The 24657-nt window shown below is 33.7% G+C and overlaps 3 protein-coding genes and 1 long non-coding RNA gene across 7 annotated transcripts; 2 read left to right on the forward strand and 2 right to left on the reverse strand.

The window, feature by feature from the left end:
- Positions 1-8269: 8269 nt before the first annotated feature.
- On the reverse strand, positions 8270-11637 carry LOC120265482 (ras-related protein RABE1c-like). Its single transcript, XM_039273413.1, has 9 exons — positions 11483-11637; positions 11229-11388; positions 10143-10215; positions 9906-10006; positions 9701-9766; positions 9520-9617; positions 8881-8943; positions 8704-8796; positions 8270-8600 (listed from the first exon to the last, which is right to left on the reverse strand). The coding sequence occupies exons 2-9, from the start codon at positions 11299-11301 to the stop codon at positions 8514-8516; spliced, it is 654 nt and encodes a 217-aa protein (XP_039129347.1). The 5' UTR covers positions 11302-11388; positions 11483-11637; the 3' UTR covers positions 8270-8513.
- Positions 11638-12088: 451 nt separating this feature from the next.
- On the reverse strand, positions 12089-14468 carry LOC120264312 (40S ribosomal protein S15a). The gene is made up of 4 exons (XM_039272119.1): positions 14352-14468; positions 12748-12890; positions 12486-12646; positions 12089-12405 (listed from the first exon to the last, which is right to left on the reverse strand). Exons 2-4 carry the CDS (start codon positions 12878-12880, stop codon positions 12307-12309), a joined length of 393 nt encoding a protein of 130 aa, XP_039128053.1. The 5' UTR covers positions 12881-12890; positions 14352-14468; the 3' UTR covers positions 12089-12306.
- A 2080-nt stretch (positions 14469-16548) lies between these two features.
- LOC120265407 (transcription factor bHLH123-like) lies at positions 16549-21697 on the forward strand. Of its 4 annotated transcripts, XM_039273298.1 has the most exons (9): positions 17326-17466; positions 19293-20461; positions 20545-20625; positions 20720-20792; positions 20893-20964; positions 21056-21130; positions 21211-21276; positions 21367-21393; positions 21474-21697. In XM_039273298.1, the coding sequence occupies exons 2-9, from the start codon at positions 20436-20438 to the stop codon at positions 21573-21575; spliced, it is 522 nt and encodes a 173-aa protein (XP_039129232.1). In that variant the 5' UTR covers positions 17326-17466; positions 19293-20435; the 3' UTR covers positions 21576-21697. The 4 variants fall into 4 exon arrangements, 3 of the variants coding, with proteins under 3 accessions (XP_039129230.1, XP_039129232.1, XP_039129231.1); XM_039273297.1 differs by having other exon boundaries at positions 19293-20625; positions 21474-21696; XR_005537617.1 differs by lacking the exons at positions 20545-20625; positions 20720-20792; positions 20893-20964; ... (2 more) ...; positions 21367-21393; positions 21474-21697 and adding an exon at positions 16549-17181 and having other exon boundaries at positions 19293-19605.
- Positions 21698-22780: 1083 nt separating this feature from the next.
- Positions 22781-24628, forward strand: LOC120265816. Its single transcript, XR_005537758.1, has 8 exons — positions 22781-22798; positions 22881-22924; positions 23011-23039; positions 23122-23205; positions 23318-23393; positions 23479-23544; positions 23643-23691; positions 23823-24628. It is a non-coding gene; the product is annotated as an uncharacterized LOC120265816 (long non-coding RNA).
- The last annotated feature ends 29 nt before the right edge of the window (positions 24629-24657 follow it).

Below are 24657 nucleotides of genomic sequence, written 5' to 3' on the forward strand. Positions count from 1 at the left end.
CTCTGTTTGTTGATAATCGTGTGAAGGGGAAGGAGAGTGAGTTGAAATTTGTGACACCTAATGTCTCAAATGGTCTGATGGTGGTCCGATTTCACTCAGCAGAGGTTGTTAATGAAGAGATGAAATGGAAGAATGCTTTGTTGGGTTGTGTTTATGGATTGCAACCTAGAGTTGAGAGAATTACTGCATTTGCACAAGCTAGATGGCGGAAATATGGATTGATATCGGTATCTAGAGTGAATTCAGAATTGTTTCTTTTCCAATTCAGTGATGAACGAGGTTGTGCTCAAGTTTTGGCTGATGGACCTTTTACATTTGATTACCATCCTTTAATTTTGAAAAAATGGCAACCAAGATTAAATTTGGATACAGCTGCTTGTGTATTACCTATATGGATTCAATTACTGGGTTTGCCTTGGGAATTCTGGACAGTGGAAATGCTGAGTAGAATTGGGAGTATATGTGGTAAGCCATTATACTGTGATAGATGTACATTGTCCAAAATGAAGCTGGGTTTTGCTAGGATTTTGGTTGAAATGGATGCTTGAGTGACTTTCAGGAGGTTATTGAGATGACTGATGAGAATGGTGCAGAATTTCAGCAAAAAGTTGTGTATGAATGGAGGCCAATTGTGTGTTCAATCTGTAAAAAGTTTGGACATGTTAAAGAGGATTGCAGGTTGAGGAAGATGGAGAAAGTCTGCAATGGAAAGTGAAGAATAAATAGGGAACAATCTCAATGAATTCTGTGATTTCTAATCAAGTTACTGATAAGGGTGGGAGCTCTACTACATTACTGAGGATGATATTGGTTTTGGTTGTATCTACTGCATTACTGAGGTTGATAATGAGTCGGGATGTATCCATTCAATGAATTTAAGGAGTAATCTTGAACAAGTTGTTAGTGAAGGAAATTGGATAGAGATAGTTAAAGGGAAGTACGCTAAATCTGTCTGAGGCAGGTTAATATTGAACATTCTGATAGTGGAAAGCAGATTTCTATCGGAGGAAGTGAAAGATCTATGATGCAGAATAGGAATGAGATCAAATGTACTAATGAGTCTCATCCTAATGTTGTGGCTAGTTGTAGTAACAGTTTTGATATTTTGGGTGAAAGCAAGACTAATATTGCTTTGGCAAATCAGTGTACTACTGTTAATGGGATGATAATGGGGGATGGCAAGAAAGGTAGGAGATCCAACTTGCCAAAAACATTAAAGAATGATTATGTCATGGAATATTATTGGGCTTAATAGCTCTCTAAAGCAATCTGGAATAACTTCTATGATTGCGAAATATAGTGTTGTTGTTATGGGAATTCTGGAAACAAGAATAAAGGAGGGGAATTGGTGTGATATTTGGAAGAGATTTCAATTGCCTCAGTGGAGCTTAGTACATAACTATTCAAGCAGTGATCAAGGTAGAATTTGGATTATTTTTTACTCTAGAAGAGTTTCTATTACTGTCATTGAAGAACAGATGCAGTTTATTCATTGTAAAGTCAATTTGGAGAATAATGTGTTCTACTGGACTTGTGTATATGGATCATATGATCTACACATTAGAAGGAATCTATGGAGGGATCTTATGAGACTTGGAAAAGGATTGTCTAAACCATGGTTAATTCAAGGTGATTTTAATGCAGTTAGTAGTAATGAAGATAGACTTGGAGGTAACCCAGTGAATTCAGAAGCTGCAAGTGATTTTCAAGACTGGATTTTGGGTTTGGATTTAGTTGAAGTGTAAAGGAATGGTGCTAAATTTACCTGGACAATTTTCCAGGAAGGGGACAGGAGAATATTTAGGAAGCTTGATTGGTGATGTTGGTTTACTAAAATTGGGGAACCATCATGTTCTGTGATGAGTTGGAGTTTTTTTGACCATTGTAGTCTTTTGGTTTATTTGAAGAGAGCTACTAAAAATATTAAAGTTCCATTTAGGTTCTTTAATATGTGGTGTAATCACCCAAAATTCATGGAAACTATTGGCAGAGTTTGGAATTCTCCAATTAATGGAAGTAATATGTTTTGAGTATACCAAAAACTGAAATTACTCCAAGGGGAGTTGAGGATGTTGAATAAAAAGGATTTTGATGAATTGAGTGTTAGAATTGCTCAAGCTAGGACTTCATTGGAGAATACCTTGAGTGTTAGAATTGAGTGTTAGAATTTGCAGTCTGATCCTTTTGATATTACCTTGCAGAGAACTGAGAAGCTATTATTAACCCAATTGCAGCAACTGATGTTATGGGAGGAAGGTATGCTTAAACAGAAATCAAGATGTCAATGGGTAAATTTGGGGGATCAAAATTCTAGATATTTCTTTAATATGTTACAACAGAGAAAGGCAAAGAATCGTATTACAAAACTGGCATTGGCAAATGGTGTGGTCTGTAGTGATCAAGAGGAGATTAAAAAAGCTATTTTGAATCACTTCATTGATTTCTTGGGGACTAGTCAAGTGAGGAGTGGTAATTTTGATATCTCTATTTTTCAAGATAGACTTGTCTCAGTCACTGATTGGGATTCATTATGCAATATAGCTTTAAGGGAAGAAATAAAGGAGGCTTTGTGGAGTATAAATGATAATAAAAGCCCTGGACCAGATGGCTTTAATAGTGTATTTTTTAAGAAGGCTTGGAGTATTGTTGGGAAGGAGTATGTATGGCTGTTCAGGATTTTTTTTTTTAAAATGGAAAAATGGTTAAGCAGACAAATTCCACAGCCATTACTTTGATCCCCAAGGTGATATGTCCTCAATCCTTAAATGATTTTAGACCTATATCCTGTTGCAATGTGATCTACAAAATGATCTCAAAAATTCTATCAGGAAGATTAAGGGGCATCTTGATAGATATTATACAGTTAAATCAGTCAGCCTTTATTCCTGGGAGGAAAATTGATGACAATGTTCTATTGGCCCATGAGCTGTTGCAGGGTTATCATAGAAATAAATATGGATGTTGTGCATTAAAGGTTGATCTGCAAAAAGGTTATAACTCAGTATCTTGGGATTTTTTGGAGGAAGTAATGTTGGCCTTTAGATTTCCTGCTTATTTTATTCAGTTGGTCATGAATTTTGTTAAGTCAAGCATGTTCTCCATTATTATAAATGGACAGATGGAGGGGTTTTTCCTTGGGGAAGAAAGGATTGAGACAAGGTGACCCCATCTCACCTCTTTTATTTGTTCTTTGTATGGAGTATTTCTCTAGGAGTTTGCAAAAAATGGTAGAAGATGGTTTTTTGTTTCACAAAGACTGTAAGAAGACGAAGCTCACTCATTTATGCTTTGCAGATGATTTATTTATATTCAACACTTTCAAGATGTTTCGGGGCTTAGACTAAATATACAGAAGAGTCAAATTTTTTTCTCAGGAGTTGAAGCAAATGCTAGGAAGCAAATTGTGGAGCTATTGGGCTTTCAAGGGGGATCATTACCAGTGAGATATCTGGGCTTGCCTTTATTTTCTACTAGGCTTAAAAAGGAGCATTATAGTGCTTTAATCACAAAAATTACTGCAAGAATTCTTTATTGGACAGCTAAGTCATTGTCTTATGCTGGTAGGCTTCAATTAGTCCAATCAGTGTTGACAAGTATGCATCTTTACTGGAGTTCTATATTTCTGTTACCTAAAGCTGTTGTACATGAGGTGGAACATATATGCAGATCCTTTTTATGGCATGGCACTGATAGTTCAAAAAAAGAAGGTATGATATCTTGGTCTTGGGTTTGTAAAGGAAAACAATATGGTGGCTTAGGAGTGAAGCCAATTTTTTTGTGGAATCACGCAGTCTTAATAAAATATATTTGGGAATTGGTGAAGGGGAAACAAACTCTCTGGGCTGTTTGGGTGACTAGAATTAAATTGAAGAGACTTAGTTTCTGGGGGATAACAAAGCCAGCGGCTTGCAGTTGGGTTTGGAGGAATCTACTTAATTTGAAGATTTTAGCTAAACCTATGTTTGTCTATAAGCTTGGAGATGGGAAAATGTTCTCATTTTGGTTTGATCCATGGTGTCATGGATACCCATTGGCTGAGATTTTTCGTGGTATCAATGTGAGAAGATCACAAATTTCCCATAAAGCAAATGTGTGTGAGTATTGGAGGAATGGAAGTTGGTATTTGCCATTTAGTTGGAATTCTGATATGGACAGGGTTTTAGACTTTCTGAATTCAAATTTTGTTGTGGAAGCTAATACTCCGGATTGTATTTCTTGGGGACCAGGGAAGGAAATGGAATTCAGTATCAGAAGTGCATTTAATTGCTTATTTAAACCTGGCCAGAAGCTAAAGTGGACTAATCTGGTTTGGTCCAAGAGTAACTTGCCAAGACACTCTTATACTTTGTGGTTAGCATTGCATAAGAGGCTACCAACTAAAGATAAATTGTGTGAATGAGGCATCATTGACTCATGTTTGTGCTATATGTAAAGCTGATTGTGAGACTATGGAACATTTGGTTTTTGATTGCAGTTTTACTAAAGCAGTGTGGATTAGAGTTTTGAAAGCTGTAAGCTGTGAATGTGAATAGAAAGCCTCTATCCTGGAGAAGGGAAATTAGTTGGTTTATCAGGAAGGCTAGTGGTAAAACACTGATGGCGAGAATGAGAAGAACTGCATTTAGTGCTTGTGTATACTCAATTTGGAATGTTAGGAACAAGTTAATCTTTCAGCAAGAAAAATTTAAAGAAGATGTGGTTTTCAAGCAGATTAGAGATATTATGGTATTGAAATACTTGGGGCATGTCTCTAAAAATCAAGATGTTGGAAATGTGATTTTGAATCGATGGTTTGAATAAGTTGATGAATGAAATGAGGTACTGAATGTTAAGGAGGGAAGAGAGCTTTGAATTACTCTGTCATCTTGGTGTGAATGGCTGAGCTGTGTAGCCATTTGGTGTCTTGTTTTCTTTTGGTTGTTTCAAGTTGAGTGCTTAAGGTTGTTTGGAGAATCATTACATTGTTATGGTTGTCCATGTTTCTGTAAAGTTTGAGCTAATAAATATATTATAATTTTGGTTTGACCAAAAAAAAAATTATTATTGCTTTAATTAAATAATTGAATGTGTAAAATATATTTTTTAAAATTTTATTTTATTAAATGTGTAAACATAATCATTTAAAAAAATTAATTTTATTATATTTTTAAAATAAGTTTAGCATTAAATGATGCACAAATAAATCACTTTTATACGTCAATAAAATTTAAATTAAACGAATAAAAGTAAAATCATGATGTAAACTTTGATACTTAAAAATTCATTTTTTTTCTCTCTCCGGATTAATTATAAAGTCCCTTAACAACTCTTTTAGTGAGAATACCTAAAATAAAGCCAACGAAATTTTCTGGGTCGATTGCGATCAAGTCCTTTCATGTAAGGTGTTCGCTTTCGGGAGTAACCCCGAGATCGAATCTCATAGCCTATGTTCGTTTTGAGGAGAACCCGAGATCGAATCTCATAGCCTACTCAAAGTGAGGGCACGTGGGTCGACGTTGAGCCTTACTCCCCACACGTGCATATCCCTGGGTTTTGGTGCTTGTCACCTTTCTCTAAAAAAAAAAACCTAGAGTAAAAAACAAATAATAAAAAATATATATTTTTATAAATGATCTTCCTCGTTTCTTTGGAGGTTTCCAAATTGTACTAATTTATGTGAGAATACCTAGTACGAAGATATTGTAAAAGTTCGTAATATAACAAAGCTTATTTGCATATATAAATAAATATAATTAAGTCCAAATGCGGGGAGTTGTGAGGAGTACAATTTAATCCTTTGAAATTCAAAATAAGGTGGACTTTAGTATTTGCAAATTTATAAACAAACTATGAGTTATTCTTTCATAAACAAATCTTAAAAATATTCATAAACAAAATTTAACTAAAAAATTCATTAGAAATGTGATTGGAATGTATATAGTGACAAATGACTTTTTGGTCTATTGCCGATGGAGTTAGAAATTACAAAGGGGCGAACTATAAAGTAAAAATATTAAATTGACAAAAATTTTATTAATTAAAAAATAAATTAATAAGCATAGTTTAAAAAAATGAAATAAAAATAACACAAAATTAATAATGAATGATAGAGAAATATATTTAATGTATTAAAATCAAGTTCAAAAAAATATAAGCATGCTACTACTAGTCTACGGTTAGCATCTGAAGATCTATTTTTTAACACACAACTCTATTTCTCCACAAGAAAGACATGTGATAAGTCTATCTAATGGTGTCAAATAGGTCGTGCCGGGCAAGGCACGAGTTAGTCCATCCTTGGCCCAAGAATGATACTACAATATTATGCTTGGGCCAGGCATGATCCAAACCCCGGCTGTGCTGGACTAAGGGTTTGTAGCCCGCAGGTTGGCACGACAAATGCAAGTTTTTTTATTTTTTTAAATTTTTTTAATTTTTTGTATATTTTTTTTTGTTTTTTTAGTCAATAAGGCTTTTAGTTTTATGTTTTTGAATTTTAGGATATATTTTTATATATTTTTTTAGCAATTTTAGGGTTTTTTTTATATTTTTGGGGTTTAAAATATAAATATAAATATAATATAATGAGCCCGGCCATGTGCTTGGCCGACTTTAGTGGTTGGCAAGCCGTGCTGACCCGAGCATGCATAGTACATGGGCCATAGTGGGCCCGGGACATGCCGGCCCGTTTGACACCACTAAGTCTATTCGAATTAAACACGATCCCGATATACATCAACAAATGACCAAAGGTTATGTAAAATTTCACCTGATGCTATTTTATTCATCATGATCAAAATATATATCAAATAAATCCCTAAAACATTAACTCATTAAAATTGAATAAAAGGCTTTATCTGTAAAGTTTTTATAAAAAAATTATTTTTATTTTTTAAAATATATATTAATTTATAATTTATGAAAAATACTAATTTTTAGGGACTAACATGTCGTACCCACCATTCTTTTATTGCCACAGATTATAAAAATACTATAGTCATAATATTTTCTTATAACTTATTTTTTCCATTTCTACTCTCTTATTTCTACTTTCACTAATTTTAACAAATAAGAGTTATTATGATATTCAGTCAAAATTTTAATTGATAAAAAAAAATACTGTACTCAAAATTTTAATAGGTAAAAATTAAAATTATCTCCAAATATCAAAATAGTCAAACTTACAACTATTAGGGTAGGCGAAAAGCATTATTAGGGTTTGATGGTTAGTTTGAATTCTATTCTGAATTAGCTTCGTAATGATATTAATCCAATCTGAATTCAAACTGAATAATGTGGTCAATGACTTTATTTAATGAAATTTTAAGTTAACTCTAATTGCACTTTGGATAATGATCTACTTAAATTTTAAATGAAATTATTCCTTTGATGATAAGAATTATATATAGTATAACACTATGAGTCCCCAATCTAATGTTATCGAGAATACCTAACTCCATCGATGGGAGAGAAAGAGATAAATTGGAAAAGCCCTTGGTTTCTTTAATAATGTGGCAACATATCAAGTTATTAAATTTTGACCCATTTTTATTTGATCATTGAACTTCAATTTACGTCAATTTGGTCACTCAACTTTAATTTGATTTCACCGGACAATAAATCAAAGATTTCAACCCCCAATTGATTACATAGATGTCTGGAAATCTAAGTTAGTCCTCTCCCTGACATATTATTAAATTATTGGAGGTGTCCATGTCATCAAAAAAGAACTACATTATTCATTTGAAGACCGAAATCCCTTTATTTATTACCCAATTAAATCAAATTAAAATTAAATGACTAAATAAATACAAATTAAAGTTCAAAGATTAAAGTGAAAATAAACCAACATTTAATGACTTACTACAAAATTTACCCTAAACCACCACTCAATGAAGGTGAAGCAGTGACCTAAGACTACTAACTGATAAAAAAAATAGCAAAAGTTCCGCATTTGATAACTGTAATAATAATCAACCATCCCCATAAGCAATTGCGATCAACTCTTGACGGAAAATCAAAAACCGAATATTTGACTACTCTCTAAAATATAATTACAAATTTAAAATGCGTATAATATATATATATATATATTACAAAATAAACAAATACTTCACCATGTTTGAGGAAATTTCACCTCTTCCTAACCTCCCACATAGAACTCCACCTCTCACTATAGACTCCATAGAACTCCAACTCTCGCTATAGACTCCATGTACACTACCAGTGGACTATACCATATATACGATTGTTTGTCCATATTATCCACAATAATAATAATAATAAGGTATGGAGAAAGCCAGAGAAATATTTAAGGTGGTCTTTGTTTGTCCGCTCATATACAAGAAGTAGGAATAATTTTTTGGGCGGGGGGTGCTGGAATGAGTGGTAATAGCATGGGTCCGAGTGAGGAGTTTATCTATATAATATGGGTTCCCAAATTACATTACATACTAAAGCCTGTAAAGAATGAATAGCATCACATCTATAACAAGCAAATTAGTTTCTGACACTCTTTTATGCATTTCTCTTCTTCAAGAGGAACCGCAGCATGCTGATCTTTCTGGAGCTTTACCATCACTGGCAGCCTGGTCTGGTTTGTTGATCTTGATTGTCCGATCCTGCAACAGAACATTGTGAGTATGATGTTAGGACTAGGCAATATACGTACATTACAAATCGCCTGCAAGTTTACAGAATTTATCACATATGATAGAATCCTGCCTCAGGTTTGGTATCAGTTTCTGCAAGCCTTTGCTTGATGTCTCTTGCAATTGAAAAGAAAACCTGCTCCACGTTTAGATTGGTCTTTGCACTCTACAAAAACAGGATGTATAATTCAATAAAGAAGATTTATGAGCTTGTCATTTGAACATGAAGATGGGAATTTGAAAATCGTACTGTCTCAAAGAACTTGATGCCATATTCATCAGCAAGTGCTTGTCCCCTTGAAGTCGGCACTGCCTGAGAAACCAAATATCTCAACAATTAAATAATAGCACTGATCGTATTTCATACTAGAGAAATACCAAAACTAACAGAATGCTTCAAAAGCAAGTGTCCCTATGAGATATATCAACAATAATAACCATCCCACTTCAAATTAATACAATTCCTTCATCTCTTTGGTTATATAACAGAGAAAATAGTACGCCTGAACTAGGGCAGGGAAAAGGAAAGACCATTTGCACAGGAAGTTAAGAGACAATTAGCAACAGAAGATATAGTAACAAGTTTAAATCAATGGACCAAGGCTCTTGGTATAACTTGAGTTCCATGAAAAGCAGTATTTAAAAAAGTACAGTTAACTCACAGCCAAGGCCAAGAACACAGCAGCTTGAAGACACGGGAGCAAGTTTATAAACCAATGGAAAAGAATATTCACAAAAACTTGAATTCCACAAAATGCAAAGTAATATATATATATACACACATTACTGAATGGCTGGGATTAAACCACAAATAATAACATAAAATCCGTAATATATGACATGTTAAATTACAAAGATAACCTTCTAAGCAGGTAATAAATATGCATACCCTTTTGCTCTCATCCATATCAGCCTTGTTGCCCACAAGAATCTTGTTCACATTGTCTGAAGCATGTTGTTCAATGTTTCGAATCCAGTTCCTAATGTCTGTAAGTTGCAGGAGGCAGCATGGAGATAGTCAAAATGAAAAGTGACCCATTTTACCATCAAACGCAAAGTGAGGAAATTACTGTTAAAGGATGACTCATCAGTCACATCGTAAACGAGCAAAATGCCCATGGCACCTCGATAATATGCTGCAAAGAGAATATAAAGTTAATGAAAAAGGTTGATCTGCAAACTCTATGTTCCAATGTCCTCTCAAGCAATTCCTCCCAAGCAGAAAAAGAACAATCAGATAATTGTTCAGTCCAACAATGTTTCAAAAACACCTACCAGTCGTTATTGTTCGAAAACGTTCCTGACCCGCTGTGTCCCAAATTTGCAGTTTGATCCGCTTGCCATCCAACTCAATCGTTCTGATCTTGAAGTCAATACTGCAAAGAAAACCAAAAAAAAGTAATAAGATAATCCTATAGTTAAAATGGGGTTATCAAACACCTCAAGTGTCTGACCACAGTGAACAATAAAACATGCCATGCTGTAAGCCAACAAAGCTTTAGAAATACTCACCCAATTGTAGTGATGAAACTAGTCGTAAAGGACCCATCTGAGAAACGCAGAAGAAGGCAACTCTTCCCCACACCTGAAAATTGTTACAAGTGATGTAAATGAAAACCTCATTGAATGTACCTTCTTAAACAAGTACAGCCACGTAAGGGAGATGTTGAACAGCCACCATGTATAAAGGGGCAAATATCTCCTTAAATTCAATAAATTCCTCTTTGTATATGAATCATATCATGAAAAAATATCACATCATTGTGGGTTAAACTTTGTGAAATGGACACTGAACATTTACAGGTCCATCTATTTTCACACTTAGAGAGATGGATCAGTTAGCAAATAATCAGGAAGCCCATATCAATTATCAATTGGACCAATTATCATGAGACTAAAAGTGATAAATCACAGTTCACTTTTCAACTATCTTCAAATAATCTTAACATCATTTCCCGTTTTCCATTGATGTTATAGAAAAAACAAATATTGATTGCTTCTTATGTTTTAAAATAGCCCATAATCAAGTAAATCAAGATTTCGGATGCAAGACGTTGTACACCAATAATAAGAAAACATAATGATGGGAAAAAAAAGAGACCAAGATATCATTTCAAAACTAGCATATAAGAACTTTGGCATAATTTTAAACCTAAGACATTGGAAGCAAAGAACATTTGGAAATTCACCACAAAAATATCAAGAACCTTTCCACTTTCTTATTATTAATCAATGTGATCAAACAAGGAAGTCAAGTCAACACAGACCAGGCTAACAAAGTTGGGGACTTTTAGCAATATGACGAACAGATAAAGTCAGCTGTGAATAGGGCCAGGCAAGGATCAACATCAACCATATCCCTTACAACAACTTCTTGTCAACATGATCCTCAGAAGAGATCATTCTGATAAACTGATAAAAAAGTAAATAATCACAAATAATGTTGGAAAAATCCCTAAACCTCGTGAGATCTACTGAATATTGAAACTCAAAAGTATCATCCCGATCTTCCAGAACCATTCACCCTCGAAGATCACCGAGCCAAAACACATAGATCGAAAACAAAAAGGAGAAGAAAAGAGAGAGAGACATCCTCACCGCTATCACCGATGAGCAGGAGCTTAATGAGGTAATCGTAGTCCGCCCGCGCCCTAGCAGGAGGAGCAGCCATTAATGAACAAATTCCAAGCAAACGAAAACCGATCAGAGACACCGAGAGATCCGAAACCCTAAAACCAAATCACAGATCCCCTCTCCTCTGCCAAAGCAACCAATTTATTCACAACCATTGAGAAAACTAGATCAAAAAAGAGAAGATTTCATCACGAAAAAGCCAATGAACTCAATAATACCAGATGATCTGTGAGAAAACGAAAGATCTGAGAGCAAGATGGAGAGCGAGTGGGGGACCGTTGAAGAGTTCGCAGGAGAGGAGAAAGGAGCGCTCTCTATTTGTTGGTGAGCCAAATGAATGGAGGTGAGTTTACCGGGTGAGGGTGAACTGACCGCGCACTTGCTTGCGAAGTCGTTGCTGGTTGGAGGGCCCTGTGCTGGCGGGTTCTTCTGCGGCGTTACCGCGTGCGGGGCATTATACATCCACCGTTTATTCGTTCTTGAGATCGGTGTGGCCTGCTGATCATTGTGCATCGTGATTTGTGCTTATTTATATGGGAGATTAGTGTGGTGATTATTTGGTAATGATCTTGTTGGCTTTTTCTTAATGAAAAGGTAAACACTTGGCAACTGGGACATAATCATTCTCAAGTGTCATCATCGTTATTTATAAACTTTTAAAAATAAAAGATATGGTTGCCATTCAGGGGGAAATAATTTATTTAATTCCCCTACAAAGGCAATAAAATAGGCAAAGATGATAAATTGGGCAAAGCATCAATGGCAAATAGAAAGCATTCATCATAGATTGACATGATTTAAAGCAACAGTACATGCTAACAATATGAAGTGAAGAGCATCTTTGGGTTTACTTCAATAACTTAATGCCTGAAGCTAGGACTCTAGCCTCAAACATTTCAGTACCAAAATTTGAAAAGAAGAAACTAAAGAGTTACAGAGATCCTTTTATAAAATAAGAGCAATAATACGAAGAAGATGTGAGACAACTTTTTCATCAAAATCCCTCAAAGAACAATAAAGAGGTGCTGAAGTTTACACCCGTTTAGTAGAAGAAACCAAGCACTTTGCCACCGACATTCTTCTTCCTGGCTTCTTCATGGTCCATGATGCCAGCAGAGGTAGTCAGGACTATGAAACCAAACTGCACATTGCATGGACAAGATGTTGTTATTACCCAAGGCAAAGCCTGATTTTAAAGAGAGTGAGTCTATTAGAACAAACCTGTCGGGACGGGAGCAATCTTGCAGTCCAGGGTTCAATCTCCTTAACACCCACATCGAATCGAGGGCTGATAACACCACATTTGTTCAAGCGGCCATTCAATTCCACAACTATCTTACCTGCCCTGTGATCATCAACGTATTCAAACTCACCAATGTATCCTGTAGATTCATAAATAATTGGGCAAAAGGTAGAATCAGCACAACTATACCAGTACTAGAAACATAAATGAAATTATACATGGGTACAGCAGTGTGCTAACCATGCTTCTGCATGACCAAAAGAAACTTGATGATCACTTTTGATGATGGTCTGATCATAACTTGGCGCTTCCCACGCTTCTCAGCATTGTACATGCTCTTGAGAGCATCATTCAATACACTAACTCTCACCATCCTTTAGAGCCTTCAGTTGGAATAAAGAACACATAAGGAGAACTTCATGAAACACATTGGAGATATCATACAGTAACATAAAGAGTATGATTAACTGTTGTGAAGAAAGACATACGTAAATAAAAAAGCCAGCACTTATCAGCACTAACAAGTATAACAGTAGTTGACAACAATTGTGGTTATCAGTTCACTTAGTTCTTCCCTGCCAAGTAGTTCATTAATGGGGCCACCTAAATGCCACCCACATTAATCAAGTTGCAAAATTACTTTTGCCATAGTAAGTGAAGGAGATGGTATAGTATTAAGATGCCTTTCAAAAAACTAATTGGTCCTGATAATCCAACTCATACAGTGAAGTAACAAGTTTTTTTGGGAAATATCTAGCCTACATTCCCAACCAATTAATAACTGCCTATAAAAAAATAATCCATCAAAGAAATTCTTGCAGTTAATTTATATTAATCCCTACAAATTGCAATATTAAATTTTAAGATTGATGTTCTGCATGTAGCCATGGAATCAGACATAACTTTCATTAAATAGGTTTGAGTTGAGGAATAGAACTCAAACAAAAAGAATTACAGCTGATAGATGGTTCCAGAGTTTGCACCTTCTACACAACATTCCTTAATTATAATACCACATAAACTAAAAAAGCATACAAAACTTCCCAATTAAAGATCTATGCCAATGTTTAATAGCCACATTAATACACTTGAGGCATTATAATTTGTCAAAACTCAATCACATACTATGTCAATACTAGCCAAATCGTTAAGATAGCAAAGGCAACAGAATATCACAAATCTAAAAGGAATCAAAATGGCTGCATTTTGAAAATTGTCTTAGGCATTTCTATAACCACCTCACAAACGAGACATCCATCAACATAGCACAACTTTCAGGGAGTTGCAGTGAAAAAAAAGTTCTTTAAAGAAAAATAATCACTCTCAACTTCATAAAAACATGTATGACATGACAAATCACATCAAGCAAACTTCTCCACGGTAGCATCTTATTTGTAATGCAAATTTAATCAAACCATGAAGGAAAAAAATATAAGAAATGAGTATACTTCAAAACCCCACAATCTAAAGCCAAGCTCTTGCAACATACCAAATGATTGCAGACACTCTAGGTTTTCCAAATTTTTTTTTTTAATATCATATGATTCCCATGAGAACATCTGCATACTAACAAGCAAAACAAGAACCCTAATACATGAGAATGATGAGATACTGACCTAAAACCATTAAAATGTACATAATAACCAAAAAAAATACAATAACGAGAGCATGAAAAGCAGAAATCTAGTGAAATAACAACGTTCAGGGCAATATGGGATCGCGATCTACATCGATAACCATAGAGATTCAAGAGAAGAAGATCAACAATACAGGATTAAACCGATGCACAGTATGAGATATTGATCATGAGGATTCAATCAAGAGTGAAGGTGTAGGGATCTCACCTTTCGAACTGAGAGTGGCGGCGCCGCGCGGAGGCTCTAAACCCTCGAGGATGGAGTTATCGGAGAGAGAGAAAGAGAGCAAGCAGAGTTTATATAGGGTGCCAACTTTGATCTCAGCCCTTGGATTTCAATCAGATGGTTCATCCGTGCTTAGACCAATACACTCGAGATCCAAAATAGCGATAGTTTAACTTTTATTTTTAAGAAGTTTATAAATGTATAAATAAAAAAATTTTATAAGGGGTTTAGTGCAAATTTGTAATTGAAATTTTGATAATTTTCAAAGGTTATATAGTAAAGAAAATTTTAAATTTTCACAATGGGAATTTTTCAAATATAACCTTATAAAAAATATAAATTATAAATTAATTTTTTGAATAATAAAAATTTTAAAATATATATAAAAAGTTAAGTATAATTTTATGCTTGAGCTTTCACCAATTTTTAAAGGAAAAAAACTCACAATTTTGAATGAATGTTTTTTACATAAAACTTTATAAAAGATATAAATTATAAAAGTTTTTTTAATAATAAAATTTAAAATTTTATTGAAAGTTGAGGGTAATTTTGTTGTTGAGATTTGGATAATTTTCAAAAGACTATGTAATAAAGAAAAAAGTCCCAATTTTTTTAATGGTCACTCCTCATACATAAACATATAAAATTTTTAAATTTATAAAATATATAAATTACAAAAAATTTCTCTTAACGTTATGATACTAAAAAAAACTCTAATTTGATGTTATGTAAATATAACCTTATATAAATTATAAATTTTTTTCTATTTGAGTGAACAAAAATTAAAATTTTATTGAGTCAAGTGTAATTTTGTGAATGATATTTGGGTTAATTTTCGAATACTATAACAAAAAAAAAAACTCATATTTGTCCTTATTAATAAAAACACTAAAGTCAAACTATGATTGGTTAACAAAGACAATGCAAGCAAACACTAAACATCACTGCTAATGGTTAAAAGTAAAACAAAGCACACTTCCACTCTAATCAATAACTCATCCGGCAACATTAAATTTTGCTAACAGAGTAACTACTGTCATAGCGAGATAGCTAAAATATATTATTTTACAAAAAAATAAAAAAAAATAGTAAGGCAATCCATTTCTCAAAGCAAGACAACACCATAACTACATAACTACTTTCCCACTCTGGCAATGCAATTGCCTTTTATATTTCAACAACATAATGCCTCTGATTTGGCTATATACTTCATTATAGCTATAATGTTGCTGTTGAAACAACATAACATTCCAGGGATTCCATATCATGTACACAATTGAGGAGAAAAAGAAAAGCACTTCTCTCATTCTTAAGATCAAAGGCTTGTCTTTTAACCTCTTTTGAGACCAACTCACCTCCTTAGTCCAGCATAAAGGACTTATGGAAACATCAAGAGCTTTGAGTACTCTTCTCCGTAGAGCTTCATAAAAAGCACAATTAAAGAGCAAATAACTCACATTCTCCCTGATATTATTGCAAAGCAAGCATTCATTTGAATTAATAATTGACCATTCAAACAATCTTTCTCTAATATGCAAACAATCAAGAAAGGTCAATCATAAGGTAAAAGAATGTTGAGGAATGTTACTCTTTGACCAAAGAAAAATTGCCCAACTTATCCTGTCATCCTTTTGAGAGAAAAATATCAACATGTTTGTTGTGCTAAACAAACATTTTTTTTTATTTATCAAAAATCTACAAAATGCAATCCAATTTGCTATTGGTGGAAATTACTAACAATGTAATCGTTGATTCTCTCCATGTTTATATTTAAGAGAAATAAAGGACTGTTGCTGCTCATTCTTCCACATATCTTTTACTACAACTGTCTACTCTACACTAGAACTTTTAATAATAATTTTATAAATTTTTTTTTTTAAGAATGAAATGAAAAATTTTTATAAAAGATGAGAGTAATTTTGTAATTGATATTTGAATTTTCAAAAACAAAATTCAAATGTTTTGAATATAAGTTTTTCATATGTAATCTTTTACAAGTGTAAATTATAAAAAAAAAATCTCATTTTAGAGATAAAAAATAATTTTTTTTTATAAAAAATTAAAGTGCAATTTTGCAATTTTAAAATGCTATAATATTTTTTTTAAAAAGTCAAAAAATTCATATTTATTTTTTATAAATAGTTAATAGTCTATAACCACACCCCATCCTACATCCGACCCAAAAACCCCAAATCCCTTCTTCCCCAAAACCCCGGCCATGGCCTCCAACCATTCCATCGATCCCATGTTCCTCTCCAACCTCATGAACCGCCTCCATCTCCGCAACCCCCTCTTCGACGACACCAACGCTCTTCTCTCTTCCTCCCTTGACGATGCTTTCTCTGACCTCGGCTCCGATGCCGACGATGATGACGAGCTGCCAGTGGACGCGAAGGAAAGGAGCCTCCTTGCCGAGGAAGAGGCGAAGCTCGAGAAGGAGATCATCCGGATCATCCATTCCGCGAACCCCGTCGAGGCCCTCAAGCCTAACTCCGGTCAGTCAGTGTCCATTGGAGAACACAGCATCTGTGTCGGATTCCATGAGGAATCGGGATCGGAGTATCGGGTCTGGGAGTGGCACGGCCACCTGATAATCTTTGACGAGGAGGAGGGGTACTCTCCGGAGTATATCTATGGGAGCTATTTTGAGAGATTGGTGGATGAGAAACGGAAGAAGAACAATGTGAATGGGAGTCCTGGGCTGAGGGATTTGATTGGAGATGGAGCTCATGGTGTTGGTTCAGGTCGGAGCGCAGGAGTTAGGGTTCTTCACCGCAGTTCATTGAATACTGGTTCGGCGGCAAAGTGATTGGTAATATTGGCTATGCCTACTTGTTTCCAAAGTAGTTTGATGCTCATTTTATTGATGGCATTTCATTTGGTATGGATTAGTTGATGCGCATTAATTTATAGTGGTTGTTATTATCTCTAATTGAATTGAGGATTGAATTCACAGTGGTGGTTCTGTTTGCTCCATCAAAACTCATATGCCAATTCAGGTTGCTGCAATGCTTTCTCTTTATCAGAAAAGGGATTTCTGTGAGATTTATGTTCCGTGCTTTCGTCAAGTTACCATTTTTCTCACAGCCATGAGAAGGTGAATATTGTCTGGGTTCTGGTTGGGTGACATTTGTCTGACAGGTTCTCAATTTTGCATTTTGAAAATGTTTGACCTCTTTTTATCACTAATTGGTTGGTCCCTGTCAATTTCAGTTTCATTGTGTATTAGGCACAGCTGGTTCAATAAATTGGTTGTCATCTCTTAAAATCACATTAACGGGGTTCAGTCACAGTTATTTAAATTTCTGTTGTTATATGACTCCTCAGTTTCCTTCTTAATGTATTGATTCAGTTTTATGTTGCAAAGGTTGTCAAGATGCATTTCCATTGCTGATCATCCAGCCCAGATTTGTTTTTTAAATGTTTTGCATCATGACATTGTTGTCAAGTGTCCCAAATTCTACAAATAATGGTCATTTGATATTTCAACTATCCCAAATTTCATAATCCTGGCTGGAGATTTGATAATAGACGCAGGTGCTGTACTAGACAACATTATTTTGTTACTTGGAACTTGGAAGTGACATTCTTTACTGAAGTTTATTCACTTTAATCTTATATGAACTTGACTCTTTGTTGGAACAATTGAGTGTTCATTCTGCACCGAAGCTTGGATGGTTGTCTCTTATTTTTGAGTGTGAGCTATTCCTTGTAATTATATTCATATTCAGATATGCTAATAATACTATATATAGTTGTTTGTTTGTGGAAAATACTTGGAATCATTGCAATTGCATATTATTTATGTCTCTATAAAGGAAATCACAGACTGTGTGTAAACCCCTGAACCTAAACAATGCCATTTTTTTCAGCCCGTCAACCATATTCCAAAATAATTTGGATAGCTTATTCAGTTGCACGAATCCCTAACATAATGTGATTTCAGAAACACTTGAACTATGACCTTTTGTTTTGTATGATCACCGCATCCTGTTGATATAAATAATGTTGCGAGGGCAATCACATTATCAAATTGCATTTCAAATATTGATTGGTAGAATTCCATTTCTGAAATGGATAGAGTTTCTGAGCAGCTAACCAATAAGCAGTTTATGACTTTATTCTGGCCTGTAAAGGATTAATATTGCATCAAATATGTTGCTAAGGAAATATTTTGAGCTGTGCCATTGCTATAGTTGCTGATATTGCAAAATTTTGGTACCCATATAGCACGAATTAGAATGACAGTTACAGAATATAGGTATAGACAACCATGCATACTTGTTTATCAAATATTTAAATATTATAAGTTTGCAGAGATTGGCTTTCCTATCTTGTACCTGACCTTTCAAAAGAAAAGTATATTTCTTGCATAATATTTTTCATGATTATGTATGAATTGAGTTTATCATTACCTATGGACATGATGGGCAGAGGTATAATCATTTAAATGACAAAATCGTGCGGATATGCTTTATTTCAGCGTTCATTCCCGATTTTATGAAACCTTTATTGTTTGACTATTCTATCATTAGAAAAGATGCTACTCTGTCAGGTCCAATCTTTCTATGCCTCCTTTTATGACTTGTCTTGTCTTATTAGAACATAAATTTATATTCAGTTTTGGCAGCGCACTGTTTATAAGCTAAGCATAATTTCTGTAAATTTTTTAAACACCAATCAAATTAGTATATACTTGCTTGTGTTTTTATCTTCAAAATATACTCTATTTTATAAAACTCTGCAAAAGTAAAGCCCTAATTTGTTCTCTATGTAACTCTTATATGCTTCGGATGTAACATTCATTGCTTCTTGTCTATTCTCTTGTTCCTTCTTGTCTATTCACTTATTTATGTTGCTGCAGTGATATGATTCCTTGTTTGATGTGTTTACCTGAACAACTTAATGGTTGATCCAATTCAGGTTGCTGGATCCAGTCCTCAGATCTGTCCACCTTATGATTCTCAAGTATATGTCAAAGCTGTGATGCTATAACTATGATGCTGCTGGTGCTGCTGGCTTTGAAATTAGATCAATGTTTTGCTTGTTATCTTTGGAAATGAATCAAAATTTCTCTCAGCTTCTTGTTAAACACAAATTGTCGATTTGTTTGCTTTAGCCAAAGCATTATATACGACAAGGCCTGCCTTTAAGTTAACTGTATGCCGAAATATTTGTGGCACTCTTCTCATTGTTGACTATTTTGTTCTTTTAACTAAAAAGCTTTAGATGTGAATCATTGTGTTACTATGATCAAGAGATCTTACCATAGTCTTGATCCATCTTTATTTTGCCTAGATTTCTTTTATTATATCTGCCTTGTAGATTGGATCAAAGTAAGTCAAAGCTAAGCAACCAAACAAGATGTCATTGTCTGGATATGTTTTCAGCAACTCAATGTTTGAACTTTTGTGTTGTCTTATGACCAGAAGAATTGCATTCTCATTGTATATTAAATGTTCAGAGAAACATTATAGATGAATACCATGAAGCATCAATAATTTATGAAATAATTAATCTATTTGAAGAGAATCTTACAAACAAACAGGGCACATAGAACCAAATAACATCTTATCAGTGTGAGCTATTCTTCTGTTTGTTTATCATATATTTATCTTCTTATTTTGTTTAAGTTCTGCATAAATTAAATGAGACAAGTCAATGGCACCAACTTGCATGATAAAGCTAATTACAAGGACTAAGTCCTAGAAAACAATTGTTAGGCTTCTACTGATTCTCTTATAAATATTATAGTTACATGATAACAACTGCTTAGGCTATGATGAAGAAATTTAACATCAACTCTTGTGAGAAAAAACAATTAATTTATCCAGTGACTAAACTAGAATAAGCTTGAAATAGTAGTCTTATTAGTGGTCCTGAACTTGCCTATGGATTGACAAATTGGCTTCATATGACGATGTGATTCCATTTCAGTTGTATCTTTCTCTTTTGTATATTTACAAAACACTGCATTAGATTCTTAGCAGAGAAATATGCAGTTAATTTCAGAACAAATTAGTAGAAATTCCAAAGAAGAGCAATCAAACGCAGATTGAAGGGGAGATGAAAAGGATGTATTTAAAGGCCTTGTGAGTTCCAATTCTTCATTTGATTCAAATTTCATAGTTAGAATGCTTCGATTCTTCGAACCCGAAGCTGAGTTAATCTGCAGAACTTCTTCTCCTGTGGATTATCTGAAGTTTATAGCAATGCATGAGACTCTCTTCAGTAATGAATCACAAGCTCCGAGTTTGTAAGTCATGCATACATCTACAAATTCAGTAAGCACATTACAAGTGAAGAAGAACAAACTACTGATTATATTCTTTTGTTGTTACTGAATATAGTGATAGATTCCAGCTGAGTGGATTCTCCGAGTCGAAGATTATGCTTGCAAGCTTGATTCAAGGCCACCCAATTGTATATATATACAGATATAGATATATATATCTTCTTATCAATATGGTTATTATTTCTGCATTTTGAGTCTGATTGGCATGGTTTTTTATCTTTATTTTAGGCTACAAAGGACACAAATGTTAAACATGGTTCAAAGAGGCAGAAGACCTCTCATGCTGCCACTGCTGTTGAAGTAATGAAGAACTAACTCTTCATTGTTTTAAGATTATTTATATGTATATATATTTGTATTCTTGATATGGTTGTTGGTTCTTGAATGCAAGTCACCAACAAGGAGGAACCAGAAGCTCGGAGACAGGATCACTGCTCTTCAGCAGCTCGTTTCACCTTTCGGGAAGGTCTGATAATAACTAAACAATGATCAGAAAATATAAAGTTTATTTGCACTCCACTTATCTACTTGTTCATGTTATTTCAGACCGACACAGCATCAGTGCTTCAAGAGGCCAATGTTTATATCAAGATTCTCCATGAACAAATCAAGGTACTCACAAACTTTGAATTATTATTATTATTATTAATTTTTTGATCTTTTGATCATCACTATCTAAATTTCGGTGCTTACTTGCCACAGGCCTTGACATCTCCTTACTTCAACAAGGTAATTAATATGAACACAAACATGAGATAACTACAAGGCTCATTAATCTGATCATATACTTCTCTTATGTTTTGCACCAGGGCTTTAAAGAAGAAAAAGACGACGACTTGCAAAGCAGAGGCTTGTGCCTTGTTCCTATATCCAAAATAACAAACCTCTGTGATCATGCACCCTTGACATGAAAACCTTATCAGAATGTAACTTTTTTTTTTTTTGTGACTCTAGATAAAATATTAATAAAAAGTTAATACTTTTGGTGTATTTTCACAAATGAGTGAAAAGAGAAAACATCATCAGAAATGTACTCTTTTATTTTGTGTGTGCACATGAAATTCAAGCTTTGCTTTCTTGATACTAATTATGCTTGTTAGATTATCCTTTTTTTAGTTGCATTAAAAAAAAAAGGATTGAGTGTGTATTAAAAGAAGGCAATACGATATGAAGATGGACCAAGTTCTTGTTGTTTATAGAATGGAGATCAAAATAGGTGATCTTTCTCATTTAAGTACATTGTGTAGGTCCAAAGGCTTATTCTTCTTGATCTTGTGAGGCATTTGATTGGGATGTGCCATCCTCTTGAAAACAACTACCTTGAATTGAATGCATAATAATAATTTCCCTTGTGATTATAGATATTAATTGAGTTCATTAGAGCTATGTTTAGTTAATTAAGTTCTTTAAACATGCTCAGATTAAGTGCATGTAATAAAAATCCCATTCAAATTAAGTTCAAGGCCTGCTCTTAAACCAAAACTTAATCACAATCAAATAGTTCTTAATTATCACAAGCGACAACACTATCCACAAACCATATTTGACAATCAATTCAAAACCAAGTCAAAGTATCAAAGTGAACAAGAGTCAAAGATGCCCACTTTGCATGGGATCTCATTAAAACAAAATATTTGAAATGAAGTTGGTGAAGAAGATGAGAGGATCATTAATTACATGATTAATGAAACTAATGACACATGTTAAGGTCTTAATTATGATGCTTTTGCATCATTAGCATGCAAAGAAGACAAGAACTAGTTGCGTTTTAACTTTGTATATAAACTTCTTTTCATTCACGTATACCAAACTTAGAACTTTGAAAGAAGATTGAAAGAGATTTGAAACTGATGTTGGCCTAATTAGAGTCACAATGTCCTAACTATTTAAGGCAATTACCCCTTCATTCATTTCCAAACCTTCAATACTCTTTCCATTGCCAAGCTCCTCTTCTTCTTCTTCTTCTTCTTCTTCACTTGTGAAAGAGAGAGATAAAGAATAGCATGCTAGAATTCTTCGAGCCGGAAGTCGAACTCCGTCAATCAATAACCGAAATGCAGCAAAGAGATGCACTATTCTCTTTTTTATCATCATCATCATCTTCTTCTTCATCATCATCAAGCCTTAATCTTATGTAAGTCTCTGCATGATCTTTTCATTTGAAAAATGTACAATATTTGATCATATATATATATATATATATATATTTAATGCAGTAATAACAGTGAAGGATTTCAGGGAATGGCAAGCTCTTCTTCAGGTACCACTATGAATTAATTAATTTTTTATTTATTGATTGATTCTATTATATTTTTCTCTTATCTTTTTATTTTTCATGCATCACAGGAAACAGTGGTGGTTCTTTCATGACTAATGTGAGTTGTTTTTAATGAAATGTTTGCATGCAAAGATTAGTTTCAATTATTATCATATTATTCATTGTTTGAATTAATGTAGAAAATGGTGCCACTGAGATCAAAGAAACAAAAGATTTCACATCCAGTTGAGGAAGCACCAACCATTCAAACACTCAGAATGAATGTATGAAGTTATTAGAATTTTTCAGTTTTTATCATTCTTTGATTTCTTTTTTTTTTTAAAAAAAATTATTTAAAAAATATTTTGAGAATTTTGTTTTGATTATAATTGGAAGGCACCTGTGAAGAAGAGCCAGAAACTTGGGGATAAAATCACAGCTACTTCAACAACTAGTTTCACCATTTGGGAAGGTGGTACATATATATCAGCTAAATGTTGAACTTATTTAATTTGTGTTTCTTTATTTAATTTGTATTCATTTGTTTATTTATGCAGACTGACACTGCTTCAGTACTTCATGAGGCAACAATTTGCATCAAGGCACTTCATGAACAAATTCAGGTGCTAAAAGTTCTCCTTTTTTTCTTTTTTTTTTTTTAAAAACTTGAATTTAAACAAGTTAATCTCAATTACAAACATTAGAGATAACAGTTTTTCAGGTTTTGACATCTCCTTATTTCCAAAATAAATCAAAGACAAACCTCACAGGTACATAATATTATTACAAGATAAAAGCTCATAAATTTCAACCAAATCTAATCAATCACTGAAACATTATGTAAGTTTGAATTAAATCCTCTGATTTTGCTTATATATATATTATTTTTTTTGACCAGCAGGGCTTGCATGGTAGAGGATTGTCCCTTGTTCCTATATCACCAAACATCATCAACTTTGCAAACCAACAGAGTGACCCAGAAAGGTTTGCATGGACCCTTGGGAGGGGCACCCCAAAGAATTAATAAGTGTAATAAAGTTATGTTCATGAATTCTCTATTACTTATATATGTTTAATAATTAATTATATATCCATCTTTTGATAACTCTGGGTACACAGATCAAATATATTAATGGGGAATCTAATTGTTGACTTTGCTTCTTTGATTTTGTTTGTTTGTATCCGGAATAGATTTCAATTCAAGTCATAGAGGTCTTGATTAATGAACATAAATCATAGCAGTTGAAGTGAATCGGCCGGCTATTTCTAGGTCATTGAGTTGATAATGACATTTCTTTGATTAACTCTCGTGACGTGTTTATTAGGTGGCCAGCTGCTTGCATGAACTTAAGCGTAGATCTAGGGTTTTTGTTGTTATGTTTGCTTAATTTTGCATGAATTCTTTCTTATGAGACACTAAAACTTAAGAACATTATTTGATTATTGAGTTCTAGATTGTCAATAAGAACATCTAACTAGATGTGGTAGTCTAGTTCATAGTTCACTGCCTTCTCTATCAATGTTTGAGAAATTCTTGAGTGAGGGATACTTCAACAATATAAATGTCACTATAGAGTGGTTGCTTGGTTTTGTTTTTAATTAGTTTAACAACTTGGTTTTTTTAATAGAAAGAAAAGAAGTCACATCTTCATCTTCATTATCATGAATAATTAAAAGAAACAAATAGCAATTAGTCAAACTTCACAAATCAAGATCAAATAAAAAATTTCTCAATT

The sequence above is a fragment of the Dioscorea cayenensis genome, chromosome 7 (assembly GCF_009730915.1).
Source record: "Dioscorea cayenensis subsp. rotundata cultivar TDr96_F1 chromosome 7, TDr96_F1_v2_PseudoChromosome.rev07_lg8_w22 25.fasta, whole genome shotgun sequence".
In the NCBI taxonomy this organism is placed as follows: domain Eukaryota; kingdom Viridiplantae; phylum Streptophyta; class Magnoliopsida; order Dioscoreales; family Dioscoreaceae; genus Dioscorea; species Dioscorea cayenensis.

Bases quoted from the DNA above. Each gene is read 5' to 3' on its own strand.
- LOC120265482 (XM_039273413.1), bottom strand. From the start codon at position 11,301: ATGGCTGCTCCTCCTGCTAGGGCGCGGGCGGACTACGATTACCTCATT. The intron at 10,007-10,142 runs GTGAGTATTTCT...TTTTCTTTGCAG, and splicing joins AGTTTCATCACTACAATTGG to TATTGACTTCAAGATCAGAA. The intron at 8,944-9,519 runs GTATGCATATTT...TTGGTTTCTCAG, and splicing joins ATATGGATGAGAGCAAAAGG to GCAGTGCCGACTTCAAGGGG.
- LOC120265407 (XM_039273296.1), top strand. From the start codon at position 16,588: ATGGCCTCCAACCATTCCATCGATCCCATGTTCCTCTCCAACCTCATG.
- LOC120264312 (XM_039272119.1), bottom strand. From the start codon at position 12,880: ATGGTGAGAGTTAGTGTATTGAATGATGCTCTCAAGAGCATGTACAAT. The intron at 12,647-12,747 runs GTTAGCACACTG...ATGAATCTACAG, and splicing joins TTTGGTCATGCAGAAGCATG to GATACATTGGTGAGTTTGAA. The intron at 12,406-12,485 runs GTTTGTTCTAAT...TGCAATGTGCAG, and splicing joins GATTGCTCCCGTCCCGACAG to TTTGGTTTCATAGTCCTGAC.